Source organism: Aethalodelphis obliquidens, unplaced genomic scaffold, assembly GCF_003676395.1.
Source record: "Aethalodelphis obliquidens isolate GAN/ISIS:26980383/991018 unplaced genomic scaffold, ASM367639v1 scaffold60, whole genome shotgun sequence".
Lineage (NCBI taxonomy): Eukaryota > Metazoa > Chordata > Mammalia > Artiodactyla > Delphinidae > Aethalodelphis > Aethalodelphis obliquidens.
In genome coordinates this window covers 3,042,243-3,064,987 of record NW_020838004.1, presented here as the reverse complement: position 1 = coordinate 3,064,987, position 22,745 = coordinate 3,042,243, and the positions used below count along the sequence as shown (strand labels likewise).

The window sequence follows — 22,745 nt, the reverse complement described above, 5'->3', positions numbered from 1 at the left end:
GAAGAGTCCTTTCATATCAACAGGTCTCCTCCACTCAATTACACAGAGAAATGAATATTTATTAATGTAATTAATATTAAATACATATTAATATATTTGATGACCCAAGTCATCAAATCCATCGCCATTTTTATAGATGAGGAAATTGAGGGCCAGACTTGGTCCAAAGTTACATAGCTCATAAGTTGCAGATTCTGGAATGGAAAAATCCAGATCTTTTGTCTACTAGTTCAGTTAGAACATTCAAGACGCAAAAATAATTGTTTCGCGCAAAATAAGTAAAGCAGACCTGTAGCTTATTGGTAAAGTTTGGGGGGGGGGGTGTTGTTCTGAGGGCACTGCTAATAAAGGCTGTAAAAAAACACTGTTGATATTTTCAAAAAATCATTTGTTCAATAATGCTTTATATATCAATAATAGATTCATTCAAATATAATCCATATACCATAAAATGCACCCACTTAAAGTGTACAGTTCGGTGGATTTGAGAATATTCACAAAGTTGTGCAAGCGTCACCACTATCTAATTCCAGAACAGTTTCATCACTCCTAAAATAAACCACATACCCATTAGCAACCACTCCTCATTTTCCCTTCCTTCCAACCCCTGGCAACCACTACCGTATGTTGTATCTCTATGGAATTACCTATTCTGCACAATTCATACAAATGGAATCATATGACATGTGGCCTTTCGTGATTGGTTTCTTTCTCTGGGCATAATGCTTCCAAGGTTCATCCATGTTGTAGCATGTATCAGTACTTCATTCCTTTTTATTAATAATATTTAATTGTATAGATATACCACTTTATTTATTCATCAATTGATGAACGTTTGGGTATTTCCTTTTTTTTAGCTATTATGAATAATGCTGTTATGAAATTCACGTATAAGCTTTTACGTGGACATACGTTTTCTTATTCATTAATTCTGATGCAAAAATTCACAGCTTAGAATTATAATCATGTAGACAGTATAGGACATATGGGTTCCCAGATAAACTTTCTTTTTTTTTTACCAAAGTCTTAAATATAATGTATTACTTTCCAGGAGACCTAGAGACCTGGGCTCAGTAAAAGACCTAGCTGCAATACTTTAGCCCCAGAAATTCCTGGCTGATTTGGAAATAAGAATGAAAATATATTCAAATAGGTGACTTAACAGACTTGTTTGGATAAAGTCCTTGTCTCAAACGTGGGGGTTTTTCAGATGAGGTTAAAATTCCAAAATAAACAAAAGAAATGTGAAACAATAGATTAGCAAATAGAAAGACAAATTAACTTGATGTGAATTTCATCGATTACTTTACCCAATTGAGGAAGGCACTCTCCCGGCTCCCTGCATTGCAGATTTACTACCAGGGAGCAATCTAACATGAACCTGCATGTAGAAGAGTGGGCCTGCCTTCACTTGGGGAAGGGGTGGGGTACAAAAGGGCTCTAACTCCAGGACAATGAAATGTAGTGTCACCATGGAATTCTGTAAAATGTGATAATAATGGAGTCTATTTGTGTACTGTCATTAGAAAATAATACCTAAAAGAGAGACATTTGGGGCTTCCCTGGTGGAGCAGTGGTTGGGAGTCCGCCTGCCGATGCAGGGGACACAGGTTCGTGCCCCGGTCCGGGAGGATCCCACGTGCCACGGAGCGGCTGGGCCCATGAGCCATGGCCGCTGAGCCTGCGCGTCCGGAGCCTGTGCTCCGCCATGGGAGAGGCCACAACAGTGAGAGGCCCGCGTACCGCAAAGGAAAAAAAAAAAAAAGAGTGACATTTGGAGATATAATTAAGGGGAAAAAAAGCTTCTTTGTGATCTAGCTGCACAGGTAGAAGAATTTATGTTAGAATTGAAACTTTTACAATAATAATGATTTGACAGGTTTTTCTAACATGAAGGAATATGTGAAAGTTTTTAATTATAATTGACAGCATTATGTAAAATTGATTAGAAAGTGCAAAAAAATAAGCTTTGTTGATATTGATAAATTGAGTTGTTTTTTGACTTGTGTAATATCCCTTTGAATTCAATGTTAATAATACTGAGTTGACACAAGAACTGGTGATTTAACTTAGATTAGGTGATTTAAAATTAGCATGCTTTTGTATAAAAGTCAAATCAATTATTTGTCAGTGTGGATGCAAATATTCAGGAAAAATGATTCTTTGGTACTTGATTCAGTTACTGCAACACTTTCAAGTTTGCTTGGAACAACTTGGGTATGTAAATCTCTACTTTTTTAACTGTAAATTTTATGAAATCTTAATACAGATTGGGAATTTCTGGTGAATACTGAACATCCAAATTGAGATGTGTAAGTGTAACATACACACCAGATTTTGAAGACTTAGTATGAAAAGAAATGTAAAATATCTCATTAATAATTTTTTACATTGATTATATGTTGAAATGATAACTCTTTGGATATATGCTGTGTTACATAAAGTTTATTACAATTATCTATTAATTTCACCTATTTCGTATTATTTCTTTTAATGTGGCTACTAGAAAAGTTTAAATTACATTTGTGGTTTGCATTATATTTCTATTGGACAGTGCTGCTCTAGTACCTTAATGACACATTAACAAGCAAACAAAAAAGGTCCATTTTTTTGGCATAGATATTAGAAAAAATGCAGAACAATTTATTTCTGTCATTAACTGCCAATGGGAAATATTGTACACTTTCAAAATGTGAGTAATGCAGCACAGTAAATAAACATATGCAATGGAATTAATAGCTATGCTGACCCATTTCAAGGTTGTGGAAAGACAAGTGAGAAGGTGTGATTCGTGTGAAAATTCAGATGCAGCTGGCATTAAAGTGTCTTGTAAACTAAAGAGAATTTTATATACAATAAGTGACAGTAATTCAGACTGAAATGGTTGTCTTTTTAAATTCATGTGCAAGACGTGGAACACCATCATATGACAGTTTTGCAAAAAGAGAAGAGAAACTTCTTTCTAAATACATGCACTGGTTACAGTGATTATTCACTTCTAATTATTCCCATTTGGTAAAATATAAATTTTGTAAAACTAGTTTGAGGCCCATCTGTTTAGTTAGAAATTTGCTTAATGGTTTGAGAGAAGCAGTGAGTTTGAACCCTCAATCAGCTACCAAGCAGTAAATAATTGATACTTATTCTAAAGCAAAAGAATGAAATGTAAGTAAAATTTGGAAGTAAAACAGGGAAAAGGCCAAACAAAAGCATCATTTTCAGCATTTTTTTCTAGTTGCATCAAAATTAATTAGTGTTTTCCTGGAAGTAGAAATCTTAGCTTTTAGACACCTTGAAGTTTTTGAAGCAAATTACTTCTCAAAAATCTTTTCATTAGAACTATAATATATATTTTTGTGTGTGTGTGTGAAACATACTCCAGAATAATTTGCTTTTTTTTTCTGCAAGTGAACCCTTGTGATCCTGGTGCAGCCTCTAGCAGTATAAAGACAGCTGCAAAATATAAATTTAAGTCGTCTTTAAATCAGGGCCAGAGGTGTGACCCGTGGCCCCTGTCCAGGGGGATGAAGGGGAAGCAGCCCCTGGGAGGAAGGGGAGCCTGTCAGAACTAGCAGTCACGCAAACCCAGCTCCACCAGGACTGGTGGGCTGATGGCGAGCTAAACACTAGAAAGCACCTGGACAAGCTCTAGGGCAGAAGAGGAGGGGCTCGTCTCACTTACATTCTAGTGAATCCAGAGAAAGCATCATCAATAACTTTTCTGTTTCTAGAAGATGTATGACTTTCTCAGTGTTTAGCATTTGTGGTTTAGCCTGGTTTGTGTACAGCTGCTTTCTCATTTGTATTGGAATAACACCCCCTCCCCAAACAAAGCTGGAGTTTGGGGTGGGAAGCTGTACTTCTCGTAGAAATGCCACAGGATAGGAGAAGCTGGGAGCCTGTGCTCTGTCCCCTTGCCAACGTGGGGACAGGGGAACACAGACGATAGATGCTGGCAGAGAAAGAAGTGAAAGGATGAATCCCATACGTAATCCCACATACAATGTGGCAGAAGGAGGGAAGGAGAAGTCGGCCCAACACTAAGAAGTGACCCTGGGAAGAAGAGTCTGAGGTGGAATATCTTAGAGAAGTGGGAGTCTGCTCAGGCAGTGACCTGGAAAGGTGACCTCAGCCTGAGGAGGGAATAGAGTGGGACTAAGAAATGGGCCAACTGACACAGAGGAATCAGTAGAAAGAGGCTGAATGTTTGCTGGTGGGAGATAAGACCTAGAATGGGAGAGAAAACCACAGAACGTCTCAAGTAACTGGGAGAGCCATGAATAAGAAATACATATTTAGTCGAGAAATTGGTAATGATCAATTTTGATGAATGCTGCATAACCTTCTTAGTGGTTCCAAGAGAGAGACAAAAAAAAGATTTGTGAGTTAAGAAAAAAATTAATCCTTGGAAAAACCATCCATCACATCTACCAAGGTGGAGTTACCTCCTATTTGGTAAACGATTATGATAAGGTTAATGGCGATAAATCACAGGGAGTGAGTGACCCTCATGCCTCTCAGGGAGGTGATTAGATTGTCAAACCCTTAATCATTTCCTGGGTCTCCAGCCCAGGACTCCTGAGAGGCAAAGAGGCACAGTGTCAGAGAGAATGAACACTGGGGACAGAGGGTGTGGTGTGGCTAAAGGGCCATGGTTTTTAGGAAGAGAGGTCTGTGAGAGACCACAGTTCTACGGCACTGGTAATATTTATTACCATGTCGCTGCAGAACCCGAGTGCAGCTAGTGGGGAAAAGTACCCATGGAAATACTGAATTTACTCATCAAATAAGAATTACTTATTAAGAGGAAATATGAGCTGAATGTACATATGCAATAAAAAATTAGCTTTCTAATCCACATGCCTGTTGAGTCATCATTTGTACAACTCATGGGCTATAACAGTTGAAAAACAAATAAATCCTTACCTGGCACTGTCTTTGGTACATTTTCAGTTCTTGTAAGAGCTTCTGATTTTCATCTTGTAACTTATTCCTGCTTAGCGCTATTTCACTCACAGCTGATTTTAATTTTTCAATAATGAACTCATCTCTTTCATTGGTTTCACAACTGGTATCTGGTTCGCATATCCAAGGAATTTCAGAGCTGCTGTCTTCTTCTATGTCCTGTTTTTTACTATTTAGTGGAGTTTGGTAACTTTGCACCTGTTTCTGAGAAATATGAAAATTGTGTCAGTTAAGTGAAGAGTATCGTATTTAAGCTTACATAAAGTTCAAGAATGATAGAAAAGAATTAGTAAAACATCTTTAAATATATTATTAGATAATGAAGCTTTGTCCTTCATAATTCAGTCTTGTGTTTATTCTAAAACCTCAATTTCAGGTGGCATAAAGAGAAAATATATCTGTGTAACCTCAGAGCAAAGATGCAGAGGAGAGTAGATGGCTTTTGCTAGGGAATTCTTATTCAGCAAAAAAGAAAATATAGAAGATATGAAAAAAGCATGGATTCAATTACATAATAGCTGAAAATGTCTCTATGACAAAAAAATAAACAAAATTAAAAAAATCTGGATTGTACAAAAAAGTTGTCAACATGTATAACAAGGGTAATTTCTGATGTACAAAAACTTCTACACATCAATAAGAAAAGGACAAACAACACAAAAGAAAAGTGGGCAAAGTTTATGCACAGGCAATTCACAGAAGAGGAAATGAAAAAGGCTGAGAAACACAAGAAGAGATGCTCAACCTTACAAGTAGTCAGAGAAACGTAAAGCAAATGAAGTCAAGGTTACTATTAGTCCATCAAGTTAGTAAAAATCAAAAGACAGATAGTCCATGCTGGTGAGAGTAGGGGTAGTCTTGTTGCCTGTTCATGAATTATAAATTACTATCATTTTTAAGAAAGGAATCTGCTAATATTTATTAAAATTTTGAATGAACATACCCTTTGGCTCAGCGATCATTTCTAGGATTTTTATTTAACAAAACGAAAGTATTCGTATTTAAAGATGTACATACAAGGGTATTTGTTACACTACTGTAATAGCAGAAAACTGGAAACAACCTGAGTGTTAGTTAATAAGGAAATGATTGAAAGAATTATGGTACATCTGCGATATACTATGGTATATATGATATATATACACTATATACTTTGAAATATTTTAATTAAGTAGTGACTCAAAAGGCTATTCATGGCTTATTAAGTAAAAAAGCAAAATTTAAAAAAGAAAAATATACAATTTCCACACAAGCATATATTTACATATTTGTACAAACAAAAGAAAATGTATGTGAAGATAAACACCTAATTGTTAACAGTGTTTATATTAAATGGATAAGAATGAAATAGAGGATAAGGCTATCAGTTTTACATCACATTATTTTGTACTGTTGAATTCAGGGAACATGTATAACATATAATTCAAGTAACTTAAAGAAAGAATGAAAAATAAGTATATATCAAACAAAAATGTTTCTTACCAGCTTTAATAAAAATTCAAAATTCCTTAGGTAAGCCTTTAAGGCTTATTACAATCTAATATCCAACTCGCCAGCCTTCCCTCCCGCCTACTGCCCCTTCACCTCCCACATGGACTTCCAGCCAATTGGCCCACTTTCCATTCCCTGAATTTGCCTTTTGCTCTCTTGCCTCAGTGACTTTGCTCATGTTATTTCCACCAACTTGAATACATTCTCTCTTGTCTCAAAATATAGCCATTCTTCTTCTAGGCCCAGGCCTAGTCCCACCCCTGCTGGAGGATGTTTCCTGACTATGTCAGTCCAAATTTTTCTCGTACTCCTTCGACCTCCAAAAGGATTTGTATCCTTTTCATTCACTTGTCATTAATTATCTGTAAACCTGTACATGTATTATCTGTGTCTAGGCTGTAAGGTTCTAGAGTGCCAGGACCAAGCAACCTTAAGACTTTCTAAATGACTTGCTCATAGGCATGCAAAAACATGTTATTTAATGACATAATAACAATGGAGACTTTTAATAGCACCACCTTCTGAGACATACAGACTAAAGTCACCATTACAGATATTTCATGCACTTGTAACTCTACCCAGTGTTGGACCTACTCTGGTTATTTTCCCTTAGTTGGCATTTGTATCTGTAGAAGGATTACATGCTGAATGGTAAAGAGAGTAATAGTATTTAACTTCTAATTTATTCTGATTTAGAGGATAGTATTAGATGATGTACCTGAAATGGATTACACTTCTCAGATAATACTTTTTGTTGAGCATCTAAAGAAACCAGATGAGTCTGATATAGTATCTCCTGCTTGTCCCATTCTCTTGACTTTGCTCTAAATTCCTTTAAAAAGTGGAGAGAGAAATATAAATTGAAAAAATTATTCATTTTAAAGCACAATGAACAGGGCTTCTTTCATTTGTACATCTTTCTTCTGAGAAAAAAAGTAAATCCATTCTTTCCCCATTAGGAAAACAAAAAAGTATCAAATCACTCATCTTGGATTTAGTAATAGATATATCTTCTAATTTTTGCTAGGAAAGTATGGAATTGAATCCGCTATTTTATTTTTATTTTTAATTTTTATTGGAGTATAGTTCCTTTACTGCATCTTTTTAAAAATAAGGATTTTTGTTTGTTAAAAATATAAAAAAAATTTTATAACAAATACTGATAACAAATAGTGGAGTTTCAAACAATTTTTTGCATCAACCAGTACTTCCTTTCTATTTCCTGAGCTGACACCAGAAGTTTTTTTCCCTTCTTTCATTCTTTACACTCAGTCACCAAACCTGCTCTCTTGTTTTTGAGGGTTGGGGCTTGGACTGATTTAGTGACTTTGTCCCATGTGGCTTTCAAAACTGTTATCCCAGGTGAAGCCAAGATTGACCCATTCTTGAGAACAGACAGAACAACCATCTCAGGCCTCCTTTAGGCAGTAGCAACTGGGCTAAGCTGGGGAAGAAGTGGTACAACTACTTGATACAGCATGCTCTCAGTTCTTCACCGTTTTGCTCAAGTAGTGTCTTCATGGAGCCTGGTTATCTGTTCACAAATTTATAAGAGGAAAGAATGTGGCTTTGGGAATCCCAGAGAAAACTTCACTGCTTCTCAATTTTGCCTAGGGCTGGCCATCATATCTCATCTTTCTGTCCAGGCTGTAAGCAACTTAAGGGTAAGGACTATGTATTTCATTACTTTTGTATTGCTCACAGTGCATGACAAAGTGCCAGGCACCACGTACAGGGATGCACAAACAAAAGCATGGTATTAATATTTCCAAAAATGTAAACATTTCTCACTAAATTTTGCAAAGAAAACAATGTGGTTGGAAACAAACTCTATAGCTACTTAGTCCATAGCGATATATTACTGAATGTAGATACATGGCATGAATGCATTGATGTTTCCAATTATCAGCTCAGTAGTATTAATTGTAGTATTAGTAGTATTAGTGTCCAGCAGGTACTGTGGAGAGAGGAGAATTTGGAAATATTTCATGATTAAAAGAAACAAATTTTTGAAAGAAAAAATCAATTTATATATAAAATAAAGTAGGGAAATGTACATGTAAATAATTGTAAATTATTAGTACAATAATAGTGCCACATAAAAGCCATGCAGATGATGCCATGATTATCTTAGCCATCCCTAATAATATGTCAATTGAAAAAGAGTTCATTTGGCTAGAGAGATTGGCGATGTTTTGAAGATGGTTGAAATGACTGGATTGGCTAGCTGGAAAATAAATATATTAATTTAGAGAATGAAAGCTACAACTTGCTTAAAATGAGAATATGGCATTTCATATTTTCTATAGAGAAATGATTTTAAAGAATATTTGGGGAAATTTTCATTTTATAAATCCAAAAGTCCCAAAATAATCAGTGAAAGAAGGCTATAAATTGGGAGGCTTTTATAGTAATTAAAGGTGACCTGAAATTGTGTGGTGGTAAGAAAGATGGAGAAATATAGATAGACCCTGTTTTAAATATATAATAATACCCTGATAAATAGACCATATTTATTAAGATAAATGGAGACAGTTCATTTAAAGTTATTGATTTTGATTCTGACATTTGACAATTTAAAATTAGGTACATGAAAACAGGGTCTTCAGAAATAGTGACAAATTTACAAAACTAGGTACACTTCAAATCAGTACAAGGTGGATTAAAAAATTGCTGTTTAATTTAGAAAGGAGTATTTGGAGTCAGAAGTCAAAATGTGGGCAAGGTTGACTTGCACAGTTCATATCTTTCAATGATATTAATACTTAACACCCAACAATCTCAATCTTGACAATAAATATTTCCCAGCATGCTTTAGGAGGAGGCAGGAACATCAGCCTCACTTCCTTACAAATTCTACAACAGGTAGAAATGAGGCCAAGAATGAGGCCAAACAAGGCTAAAAATGTGTGTCACAAACATATAGGCTGGTCCTTATAACAGTCCTGGCTTCCTCGGTCTTACAGATGTATTGATTTCAAGATCAGCAAACAAGTAAGCACAATATCTCCAGCAGTCATGGGGCCGTGCAAAGACAGAGAAAAGCTTTATGAGGATTTTGTAGAGACTGGAGGTGTCGGCCCAGGCTCCAGCTCCAGAGGCTCTGTACACTTGCTTAAACCTCTAGAGTACGTTTTCCACAGCTAGAAACCTTTTCTGGGTCTTTAAGTTTGAGAGTGGATCAGAGGCATTAAAATCAAAGTTTCTAGCAGAAGCTATATTATTATATATAGTTTTTAATCCCTCTACTAAATCTTGAGAGGTAGAATGACCATTTCTTTAGTGATTACTGTATGTCAGGGACTCTACAAACCTCCACTTGCAAGATAGTTTTAACTTTTTAGTATGAAAATGTCCATACTTACATAAAAGTAGAGAGAAAAACAAACTCCCATATACCCTTCACCCAGCTTAACTACTGTCAACTCAGTCCATCTATATTTCATCTATCGCTCCACCCATTCTTGTTGGAGTATTTTAAGGCAACTTCCAGACTTCATGTATTTTTACCCCCAAATGCTTGAGTGTGCATCTAAACACACATACACACACATATATTTTTTTCTTCCATAACCACAATGTCACTTATAATTTTAGCCCCCATTTATTGGTGAAAACTGTAATCTCTGTGAAGTTAACAGCTTGTCTAAAGGTCACAGGGCAAATAAATGAGTCAGTCAGGTCCTATTTTAAGTTGTAAACTGTCAGGTTCTTCCACTATAGCAAGCTGCTTCCCATTGCTCGATCGCTGTACCAGTGTATAAATGTTTGTCCCCAAGGAGAAACATGCTTAGATGTAGACTAAAACTGGAACAGCCCATCTCCTACACATTAATTTTTCAGATGCTTCTAAGCAAAAACAGGTACATGAAGCATTTCTGTAATAAAGTAGATTAAACTGTATCTACATAGTGTGCTTAAAAATGTTTGTATAAGTACAAACATATCAAGTCATACTTTGCTACTAATTTCCACTATAATTTCATGAGATACATTTTATATAAATATTTAGCTCCCTAAATGTAAAATGTATACACACAAAGTACTTAATGTAAGGCTTTTTCTTTGTCCAAACAATTTATATGAATGTAATTCTCCCACTAATCCCCATGAGAAGTCAATCAAATGGAACATCAGTGACTTAACTGCATTTTCAGTGAAAGCTCGTGTATATTATGTCGCAATCTTTGGGCATCTTCTGTGAGACCAGAATATTTCAGAAGCCAGTCGAGTTACACCATTGCAAGAGCCAGGGAGTTATACACAGTGCATTTTCCTAGATGGTCAACCTTACTCAGTGGTAGTAATTTTGTATTTAAAAGAAGGTACATTTATTATTCAGTACAATATAAAATTTGCAGGAATTTAAAAACTAAAACCAAAGACTTCCAACAAAGTTCTTGCAATAGGCTGGTTTTAGGACTGTGATTCCAGATTTTTGTTTTTTCCTGCTCTTAAAAATACTTTGGAGGAAAAGTTTGAGAAGGACTTAATTGAAGAGTCATGATAAAGATGAAGAAGTATGAAACAGGGCAAGGACAATTAGATAGGAGAAAGACAGAGATAAGAGGCATTAGACAAAGGAAAGGGGCAAATCTGGGCTGGAATATGAGAGTAAGAGAAAGGAACAGATAAAAGATTCCTAAGAGGTTTCTACCTGGGTGATTGGGAAGTACAGAACCATTACCTATTAACAAAGTAGAAGAAACTGAAATCATTGGCTGACGGTGGGAGAAGCTGGGGTTTAGGGCTTGAGAACAGTGGGAAAAAAAATGACTTGGATAACATGATAGGGGTCAACTTGAGGTCAATTAAAAAACAATGATTGAGCAGCACTGGGAATTTAGCTAAGGTTAGAGAACAGGGATTCATACTAGAATCTATTTGCTGTTATGTGACCAGTAGCAGGAATGCTCAAGGGCACAGGGAAGAAAAATAGCTGGTTTATTTTTTCCAAGGTTGGAAAGTTAAGGGCATTAAAATAAGTGTATCTATGCCATAGTAAACCTTTATAGGGACTGAGATTTTAAGTTCTGGGTAACATGGGGTAGCTATATTGGAGTGGCACTACCTCTTCAAAGAAAAGATCCTGAAACTACAAGCTCTGTTCTGAAAACTGCTATGAGGCTTCTTTGGGATTTAAGTACCTAATAGTTAAACAGCCATTAAAAGATTTACTAGACACTCGCTTTAAGTGACCCCAGGGATGTCCTTCAATTTCACTCAACATCTGCAGTTCCTTTGAACTTTTTTTTTTGCTCTCCAAAAATGCTGATACACATAAAAGATGTATAAATCGAAGTGATGTTTTAATTCACTAAGTGCCTGAAGGGAAGGTGCACTAAGAAAATATATTCAATGAGAAGTTGATTTCTAATGGAGTTTGTTACCACAGCGGTACATGTCATTGTGTACACTAGAGACAAATAGCCCTCAACAGCAACAACAAAAACCAATCTCAATACACAGGGAGAAACTAAGAAAATATAGCTCACCTCTAATTTCTGGTTCAAATTGCTCAGTTCAAAGGGTATTTCTTCTTTGACGTGTGGTACTTCTTTTTGTCGAAAATTATTTTGTTTCATCTGGTGTAATCTCAGTTTTTCAAAGCTATTAGTTAGTTTGGAGAACTGTAAATAATACAGAATGATAACATTTTACTATTGGTTATTTCTACCTCGATTTCACGATAGTTCTTTTCTTGTGTACCTCTTTCAAAATTTAAGTCACGATTAGGAAATGCAGTAAAGCTTAAATGTTCCAATTAGTGAAGATAGAACTAGTTATTAAAACTAAATTATTGAAGCTGAACGCAATTCAGCTTTCATGTAAATTTGGAAGTTCATTAACTGCACAGTTAAACAGCGATTCACTTGATAAAATGTTTTGTTCAGTTTTGTCTTAACCATATGTAGCAAGGCTCAAAATTTAAAACAAGCAAGTTTTTTTCTTATTTTTATTTAGTGACATCTTGTGTTGACAATTTTAATTTCAGTAACTCAATCTATAAAATAACCAACTTATACTCCATTTAAGAAAACTAAGGACTTAATTTAAAAGATACAAACAACATACACTTATTCATGTTGATATAAGTTTAAATAAAATTAAATATCAAGCTTGATCTTTTTCTTACCAGTAATTCTTGTTATAACTTAGACTCTGTATTATTTTTTTTCTTGCTTCTACCTTCAAGTAATTGATTATAAGTGTCATGGTCTATCAACATCTGTTGATAGGAAATTTCTAAATAACTTAACAAGTTTTTTTGTTTTTATTTTTTATCTTGAAATAAGTATAGATTCAGAGGAAGTTGCAAAGATATTACAGAGAGGTTCTGGGTCCTCTTCATCCAGTTTCCCCAAATATTTACACCTTATTGAACTATATAGTACAGTATCAAACCCAGGAACTTGATGTCAGTACAATATGTGCAAGAGTGTATCAATAGTTCATTCCTTTTTATTGTTCAGTATTATTCCATGGTATGGATGTAACCACAGTTTGACCATTCACGTATTGAGACGTTTTTGGTTGCTCCCAGTTTTTGACTATTATAAGTAAAGCTGTGAACAATTGTGTCTACTTTATCTGACAGTAATGTAGTCATTGCTGCTTCCTTTTTCCTTCTCACATTGTTTTTAAAATTGATATATAATTCACCTACTATAAAATTCACCCTTTAGAGTATATACTTCATTGGTTTCTAGTATATTCATAGTTGTATAACTATCACACTACCTAATTTCAGAATATTTTCATCACCTCTGTTAGAAACCCTATATCTGTTAACAGGGACTACACATTTCCTCCTTCCCCAAGGCCTGGCAACAACTAATCTACTTTCTGTTTCTATAGATTTGCCTATTCTGATCATTTCATATTAATGGAGTCATACAACATGTAGTCTTTTGTGTCTGGTTTCTTTCACTTAGCATAATGTTTTCAAGGTTCATCCATGTTGTAGCATGTATCAATATTTCATTCCTTTTAATGGCTGAATAATATTTCATTGCATGGATATACCACATTTTGTTTATCCATTCATCAATTGATGGACACTTGGATTGTTTCCACTTTTTGGATATTATGGAAAAATGCTACTATGAACATCTGTGTACAAGTTTTTGTGTGGATATATGTTTTAATTTCTCTTGGGTATATACCTAGGAGTAGAATAGCTGGGTCACATGGAAACTCTAAGTTTAACTTTTTAAGGAACTGCCAAACAGTTTTCCAAAGTGGCTGCACCATTTTTCATTTCCAGTGGTAATGTATAGGATTCCAATTTCTCCATATCCTCACAAACATTTGCTGTTATCTATCATTTGGTTATAGCTATTAGCAGGTGTGAAGGGGTATCTCATTATGGTTTTGATTTGCATTTCCCTAATGACTAATGATGTTCAGCACTTTTTCATGTGCTTATTGGTCATTTATTTATCTCCTTTGGAGAAATGCCTATTTATACCTATGCCCATTTTAAAATTTGGTCTTCTTTTTACTGTTGACTAGTAAGAGTTTTTTTTTTTAAATTATGGACACTAGTCCCTTATCAAATATATGATTTGCAAATGTTTTCTCCCATTTTGTCGGTTGTCTTTTCACTTTCTTTTGGTGTGCTCTGAAGCACAAAGGTTTTTAAAATTTTCATGAAATCAAGTTTACCTAATTTTTCTTTTGGTGCTTTTGGTGCCAAATCTAAGAAACTATTGCTTAATCCAAAATCATGAGGATTTACTCCTATGTTTTCTTCTAAGAGTTTTACAGATTTAGTTTTTATATTTAGGTCTTTGATCCATTTTGAGTTAATTTTTGTCTGTGGTAAGGGTTGAACTTAATTCTTTTTCATGTGGATATCCAGTTGTTCTGTCACTGTTGAAAAGACTAGTTTTTCTCCATTGAATTATTTTGGCACCACTTCTGCTCTCTTTTGATTAATATTTGTAGGGTATATATTTTTCTATCTTTTTTTGTTTTTTCTATTTTTTACTTTCAATTTACATATGTAGTTATATTTGAAGTGAGTTTCTGGAACACAGCATATAGTTTGGTCATTTTTAAAATTTACTCTGTAAATCTCTATCTTTTAACACGTGTATTTAGACCATTTTCATTTAATGTAATTATTATTATGTTAGGGTTTAAGCCTGACATTTATTTGTTTTCTGTTTGTTATCCAGGTTTTGTTTTCTCTGTTTTAGCTTTCCTGACTTCCTCTGGGTTCTTTGAACATTTTTTAGAATTCCATTTTGATTTATCTATAGTATTTTTGAATGTATTTCTTTGTATAGCATTTTTAGTTATTGCTCTAGGTGTAATATTATAGATACATAGCTTATTACAATCTACTGGTGTCAACATTTTACCAGTTCAAGTGAAGTGCAGCATCTTAGTTCTCTTTATGTCCCTTTGCCATGACCCATTTCTAACATTATTGTCTTTAAGAAATTTCTCAATATACATTAAGAATCACTTTAGACACTGTTATAATTTTTGCTTCAGCTGTCAAACAATTTATCAATAGAAAACTCAAGAGAAGTAAAGTCTATTGCATTTACCCATGTTCTCACTTTTTCCATTTTTTTTCTTCCTTCCTGATGTCTCAAAAGTCTTTATCATTTCCTTTCTACCAAGAGAACTTCCTTTGGCTATCCTTTTAGGGCAGATCTATTACTGACAAAATCTCTTAGTTTTCCTTCATTTGAGAATTTCTCAATTTCCTCTTGATTCTTAAGGATATTTTCTCTGAACATGGAATTCTGGGTTGACACTTTTTCTCTTTCAGCAATTGAAAAACATTCCACTTCCTTCTGGCCTCCGTGGTCTCTGATAAGAAATCCATTACCTGAATTGGCTTTTCTACATAGGCAAAGTGTTATTTCTCTCTTCCTGTTTCCAAGACTTTGTCTTAGTTTTCAGAACTTTGACCATGATGTGTCTTGGTGTAGATTTGTTTGGATTTATCATATTTGAGTGTCACACAGCCTCTTGAATCTGTAGATTTACATCTTTTGCCAGGTTTTGAAACTTTTCAGTCATTACTTCTTTGAATACTTTTTCAGTCCTACCCTTTTTTCTCCTCTTTTCTGGGACTCTGATGATACAATTTTTCAACCTTTTGTAATAATACTACAGGTCCTTGAGGTTCATTTTCTTTTAGTCTGTTTTCTCTCTGTTATTCAGATTGGGTAATTTCTATTTTGCTATGTTCAAGTTCACTGATTATGTCCTCTGTCCTCTCCATTCTGCTTTTGAGCTTATCCATTGAATTTTTTTAGTTTGGTTATTGTATTTTTCAGTTATAAAATTTCTAACTGCTTGCTCTTTAGTTTTATTTCTTTGCTAAAACGTTCTAATTTAATTTGTTTCAGGGATGTTTGTAATTGCTCACTGAAGCATTTTTATAATAGCTGCTTTAAACTCCTTGTCAGATAATTCTAACACCTATATCAACTCAGTGTTGGTGTCTCTTGATTGCCTATTCTCATTCAAGTTGAGATTTTCCTTGTCTTCGGTGTGATGAGCGATTTTTTAACTGAGGCCATTTTTGGGTATTGTGTTACATGACTCTAGATTTTATTTAAATATTGTGTTTTAGCAGTCCTTTTCTGACAACATCCCAGTAGGGAAAAATAGAATGCTGCCTCGTTGCTGTCAGCTGGCAGGGAAAGTTCAGGTCTTAACTTGGCCTCAGCTGGTAACTGGGAGGAGGTATTCCTCATTACTGCTGAGTGGGAGTGAGAGTTCAGCCTCCCCACATTTTCCACTGACAACACTTTGATTGGAGGGGCATAGGTGCCTTGTTACTGCTTCTCACATGGCCTTCAATGATGCTGTAGTGAGGGGCGTAGCCCTGTTACTATGGAGAGGTGGTGAATGTCCTGACTCCTCATTAGGCTTCCTTGGATACCATTCCAGAGAAGAGGAGGAGGGCTGCCTCATCACCACCAGATGGCCAGAGAAGTCCAGGCTCTCCACATGGTCTCCACTGACACCATGGGCTGGGGAGGGCCTTGTTGACACCCCGTGGCGATGAAACTCCTGGATTTCCACTCAGTCTTCTCTGACTCCATCCAGGTTGGGGCCTGAGCTACCTCATTATAGATAGTAAGGGTGGAACCGAGGCTGTCCACTCAGTCTCTGCTGGTGAAGTGGGTTTGCAGCCATAGTCTTATTCTGTGGCCTTTGGCTAGTGTCAAGCAGTTATTATCTAAAAGTGTTTAATCTTGGTAGGTTGTCTGTTCTTCTGGTTTTTCACTTGTAGGCAGCAGGCTTTCCTTGGGGCTCTTTTTGTTTGATTGTGCCCACTGGAGTGTCTGGGTTGCTGGCTTCTCTGTTATCCAGTCTGGGATATAAGAGGTAAAAAGAAATTCCAGGAACTCACCACCATGTTGTTCCTTGGGTCCCAAGGTCCTAGTTGGTCTGTCTTTCCTCTCCACTTCTCAGAGTCTTCTTATTGTTTTATAAATAATGCCCAGGATTTCTAGTTCCATTTAGCAGGAAGAATAGGGGAAAGTACATTGACTCCATCTTTCCAGAAGTAGAAATCTCAAATATATATATAATTATAGTTTTATAATGGTTAGAAGGAAAAGAAAACATCCCATTTTATAAAAGGAAGCAATTTCTACAAGAAAGTTTTGACAGAGTTGAGTTTTTTAAGGCAGAGTGTGGTAAAATGTACCCTTAAGAAATTTTAGGAAAATAAGATTGTAAAGAAATGAGGAATTTCAAAGAAAGAAGCAGTAGAGTGAGCCAGCAGCAACAAAAGCATGTTTGCCACAAGATATCACTTTCTGGTTAGAAAAATGACATATTACTAGTTATTATGCAAACCAAGTCAAATACATAGTACTTTTCTTTTTCTCTCTGTCTTTTTCCCTCCTTTCCTCTTCCTTCTCTTCTGCCTTCCCCCCCCTAACTCTCTCCTTTCCTTTCTTTTAACCAGAGAAGAAAAGAGAAGCAGAAAACTGCAGCGGAAGCATTATGGCTGTTCTCTCAACAACGATGTAGTGTTTCCAAAGTGTATCCTATGAAATACCTGTTTATGGTGTTTACATTGTAGCTGTGCTATGGTGTTAGTTGGTTTTAGTTTAAAAAACAAAAGGGTTCCATGGTCAAATATGTTTGAAAAATGATGGATTAAAAGGGCTAAATGGATGTTTTCAAAGCAAGACTTCTCACAGCCTGTAATATGCTACTATGCACTGTGAATGTCCAGGAGAAGAGGAAGAGTAAATAGCATTTCCTAAGCTCTCAGTGTTAGTACACAGAACAAATTTTTGTGAAAAGTGCCGTAAAGACATTTGTTGGCTAGCTGGCAGCTGAGTAATAAAATAGAGCTGCAAAGCATCAAATGGCAAGGATTCATATATTAAATGACTGCTCAGTGCCTGTAAACAAGCCCAAAACTTTTTAACAACAGACATGAAAAAGAAATCCAGAAATTAAAGATCTGGTAAGCTACGGCTGAACTCGTTAAATATAATTTAGAGATGGTACTTAACTTGTATCTAGATTTCTGTATTTTTTCAAACTTATTCCAGGTTGTGATCTCTTTGTTTATACTGAAAAATTATAGGGATTCAATATTTATGTTGCTATGTTAGAGCTTCATCTTTATAGAAAAAGTAAGGTTGATTGACTTAAGTGTTAAATGCTTAGAGTCTTAACTAGGAAAACCCATATAAAGTTTTGTAATTCAAGCTACCATCTAGCAGCAGCTATTTAAATTGCAGGCAAAATATCTAGGTAGACTTAAGAGCTAGTCTTGTAAGATCATACCCATTAAGTGGAATCAAGTGCTTCATATTCCTATTGTAATGGCTGATCACCTCCCTAAAATGGTACATAAGGAGGAACTTTAACTTCTTTGGGCTCTTTTAACTATATTATCATCTGTGAAATCTCTGCACTCCAGAGAAAGCTGGTTGTAAAGTAAAATTCATAATCAAACCATATTTCCCATTGATTAATTTACTAAGTGAAGCAAGGATACAGTACCTATGAGACCTGAGATGCTCAGATGCTTATTGCCCTATGTGTCACCTGTGGGAAGAAAGAGAAGACTTTTTGCTTCCTAGCACAGTGGGGAGTATAATATAGGGATAAATCAGAAAGAAATCAGTATCCCTCTCATCATATATGCAGAAGCCCTCTCATTTATGAAACAGCCCTACCAGTAATAAAGCAATAAAGACCAGTTTTGTTCTTTCAAATATCTATTTCATAATAGCAAACCTCCATATTTTAAATTGCCATAGAAGAAAGGACACCCCTATTAGGAAGTAGTGACTACAAAAGATAATACTTTGTTGTTGTTGTTCACAAAGCTAATTATCATGATATAATTAACCTACTAATCACTTGATAAATAGAAAGCCATTAGTCTAGCACTGTGCTAAGAGTTAAAGGGATACAGGGCTGACAATCTAATAAAAGAGACAAAATCAATACACATAAAACAATGAAACACAGGGCCAAACATATAACCTGTAGTTGAAATACTAGAACTTTTGCTTGTACTAAAAATAATTCATTTTAACAAAATTAACACAATTTTATAGGTCAAAACATATACCAAAACATATAATATTAAATTGTAATAAGTTTCCTTACTTGAGCTTTTAGGGTTTGTAGTTGTCCTTCGTAATTCTGAGTCATTGCTAAGTTACATTTTTCCAAACTGTCCAACTTCTGTCTAAGTAACCCCACCTGAATTAAGAATAAAATTTAATTTTTCTAAATTTTGCCTGACAAAATCAGAAAATGTACAAAAGAGGAGTACAGTTCACATAAAACTGCTGTACCAAACCAAGAATAAATATTTGTACTGTGGTTCTTAGAATAGTTATTAATAATTAAATTCACAGAAACCAAATGTAGCTAGCACTATTCCACTGGGTACACATTAAGACAGTATGGTATGGATGTTTGACAAAAGATCCTTCTCACCGGCACATTCTAAAGCAAGATTTAAAATTTACTTCGCATTATCTTTTTGGGAGGCTTATGTCATCGTTCCTGGGGCAGAACCCCTGCAGACACACTTCAGCCTTTATTTTAGGTGCTACTACCTTCAATGGGAGCTCTGTTTTAGTGGTGTTGTGGAATAATTGTTACATTTTTATAAGGACTAACAAATTAAAAAGAAAAAGAAAAATGTCTAAGAGGAGTCCTTAGGGATTTGGCTTACAGAATTTGTCCGCTTAAAAAGTAGGCGAGGCCCCTGCTCGCACATCTGTATTGTGACAGGTACAAAAATGAGAAAATAGTCCCTTCCGTGTGCCAGGTCTTATGACCTGCCTCTATTGATAACTAACTAGGCCAAACATTAACTTAGTTAACCATGACAAAAAACTAAGTTCCATTGAGAGGCCATTAGAGGTAGAAAAACGGCCACTGAACAAGTTGACTTGATGTTTTAGTTATTAGCATGTGATCAGTAAACATGTTTCTTATGCCTCACCCCAAAGAAAAATTCACAGACATGAAAGTCCACATTAGGTGAAGCGTATGCCTTTCCTGAACTCCTCTGCAGGCCCGAGAGCACTCAGACCTCCTTCTACCATCACCAGCTTGGCCACAAGCACCTTCACCGGGGCCCAGGGCATTCCTCCCAAGTGGGCGCCCAGGTACACACACACTCCCTTCACCAAACTGTTTTCTCTCTTGTTCTGCAATCAAGGCTTTACCTTTTACTTCTTTTAGGAAAGATTCTTCTAGCAGATGAGAAAAGGCAAATGTTCCTGAACTCTGCCTCATCCAAAGGCACAGCTTTGTTGACTACTTTGTTTCTACAGCAGCAAAGGCACGGACATCTTTGCTTGCAAACAGCATTTATTTCACATACATATTGAATGTTTGTTCACTTTCCTAGATGACATTGACTAGACTCTATTTCTGTCTGCATTGGCAAATTACTACCAGTTTAAGCTCTGTTTGCCGCTTATTTGATAGAATACATTTAGCACACTGTGACAGAATTTCAAGCTATAAATACTATTGCTGATGCCTGATAAAAAGTATGTGTAATGAAAAATATATTTGGACAGGACAAATACTATTTATAACAGTCTGAGGAATTAACAATTTATTAACACATCTCTGCAGTACCTCTTGACCTTTCTGTTCTAAACAAGTTTGTGCACTTGCCAACTCTTGATCCCGAAGATCTAATCGTGTCTCCAGAGCCCGCATCTTCCTTTCCCAATCCAGTTTTTTGTTGTTTACCATGATGTCAATCTGTTCCATTAATTCCTGAAGCTCAGCCTCACAAGGAGAAACTCTGGCAATTGTAGAAAAGTAAAATACATTTAAAAAGAGTGAAATGTGAGAACAAGAAAAATTATGGTCTTGCTTTGAATAGCTTGATCATTATTTCCTCAAACTGTTCAATTATTCAAATAGGAAGAATTCCGAAAACCAGAGGTTAACGTTTTAAATTAAAACTAAAAGCTAATTTCAGAGCTAACAGTGTACATACTTTTCAAAGGCATTTTAAAAAGTACAGTTGCTGCCATAATATAACGCAATATATTGATAAAGTCACTGCCTGCATTTCTCTTATGTACTGGTGGTAATGCATGGATCTCCCTGACCCAAAAGTTTTGACTTAGACAACGGAGTCCTAAAATGAAAAAATATTGTGTGGATTACGTCAGAAATAAGGTCACAATAAAGAAAGTTAGTTTAAAAATAATAAATTAATTAATTAATTTTAGAGTGGGCTAATTCGAAGGAAAATTCTAATTATGAAAAATGATTCCATGCTCTTACATGTAAATATACATATACCTATGTGCTTATCATAAGTTGAGGAGGTTTGACGGCAGGTCAGCTGGGGCTTCAATTGTGCCTGCCAGGGAGAGAGGAACAAGCCCAGGCTAGGTAGGACCAGATTCAAATGTACTATCTGGGCTACACTGCTGCTCCTTCGGGAGAGAAACTTGGTGTGATCTGGCTGGTGGTATCTCTTTGGAAGGAATCTAAGTGGGCAGGTGTGGGCAGAGTAATGTAAGATTTTAGACAATGGGGATACTATTAGTCAGAAAAGTGGTAATATTTTGAGTCTAGGAAGGTCTACTGTGTTTGAAACAAGACGCTTGATGATAACTAGAATTAGAGACCGAGAGTTGGAGAGATTGCTAAGTGCTCCCAGGGCAGGGTTCTCCTTCATAGAAGCTGAAGCATTCCGCAAGGACCTGGTATAAATCCAGTCATTCAGCCTGGATAAGCAGGTAGATGTTGAGGCCTCAGACTTCAGCTTAAAGAACACACAAATGTCCAGATGAGAAAAGCAAGTTACTTCAGTATCCATTCAATGGTGCTGATAGGGCTTTCAATATATTTGCGTAGCTGGGAGGAAGGCAGGAGAGGCAGGTGTAAAAGACATCATTTCCTCCATTTAGTTTCACCAAATCAGAATTTTAGGGCTAATTAAGGATCATTTAGCATTTTTAAAAAACTGAAGCCCAGCGACATCAAGGTCACACATTAATTAATGGAAGAGCCAGAAATAGATCTTAGACGGCTGCTTCCCATCTTAATTAAGCTCCTTCCTGTATACCACACAGCAAAAGACATGGTGTTTTGCAGAAGAACTTGCTTGAAAAATGTAGTACAAATTAGCTCTGTTGCAATACATTTAGAAATAGGTATTTGAACTCAAAGAACTCAGAATTTCCAGAATCCCTTCCTCAAGTACCCAGAATCATCCTGAACAAGAGATGTCCCTTTGATTGGCTTATTCAACAGCAGATTCACCCGTTTTGACACCACAGAGGTTTTAAGTACAAAATGCCGTTCTTAAGTCTTCTAACATTCCTGGGCTAAGGCCCAAAGGCTCTCAATTTTTACTTAAAACCTAAAACAAGTCTGAGGAAAGGAAATACTAGTTCCTCTATAAAAAACTTGATTGGATTTTGGTTGGAGTTCTGATGTGGGAGAAAAAAACAGAATGAAAAGAATGGTTTTCACACCATTTTTATTTCATAACAACATGTATCACCCTTTACTGTAAATACATTTTGTCTATTTTTTTCTGCTGGTGTAAGCTCTGAAAGAAAAAGGACTACATCAGTCTTGTTCATCACCATCTCCCCAAGGCTTAGCACAGTGCTCCAGCACATAGCAGATGCTCAATAAATCTCTGAAGAGTCAACAAACGAGCTTTTTCCATTACTATCTCCTTGGCATATAGGAATGTACCATACTAATAGAATTAAAATATAGGCCTAAAGTAGAGTGTGGCATAATATGAGCTACTCAACTGGTATTGTTAAATA

General features: G+C 35.7%; 1 protein-coding gene across 1 annotated transcript in view; it reads right to left on the bottom strand.

The window, feature by feature from the left end:
* The window catches only part of DEUP1 (deuterosome assembly protein 1), an 88,417-nt gene that overhangs the window by 53,738 nt on the left and 11,934 nt on the right, over nucleotides 1–22,745 (bottom strand). The window contains exons 5-10 of the mRNA XM_027087782.1: nucleotides 21,588–21,724; nucleotides 20,575–20,746; nucleotides 19,078–19,173; nucleotides 11,952–12,086; nucleotides 7,175–7,288; nucleotides 4,927–5,169 (exon numbers count right to left, since the gene is read on the bottom strand). Of these exons, the coding sequence (XP_026943583.1) occupies nucleotides 4,927–5,169; nucleotides 7,175–7,288; nucleotides 11,952–12,086; nucleotides 19,078–19,173; nucleotides 20,575–20,746; nucleotides 21,588–21,724 (897 nt within the window). The remainder of the gene's footprint in view (nucleotides 1–4,926; nucleotides 5,170–7,174; nucleotides 7,289–11,951; nucleotides 12,087–19,077; nucleotides 19,174–20,574; nucleotides 20,747–21,587; nucleotides 21,725–22,745) is intronic.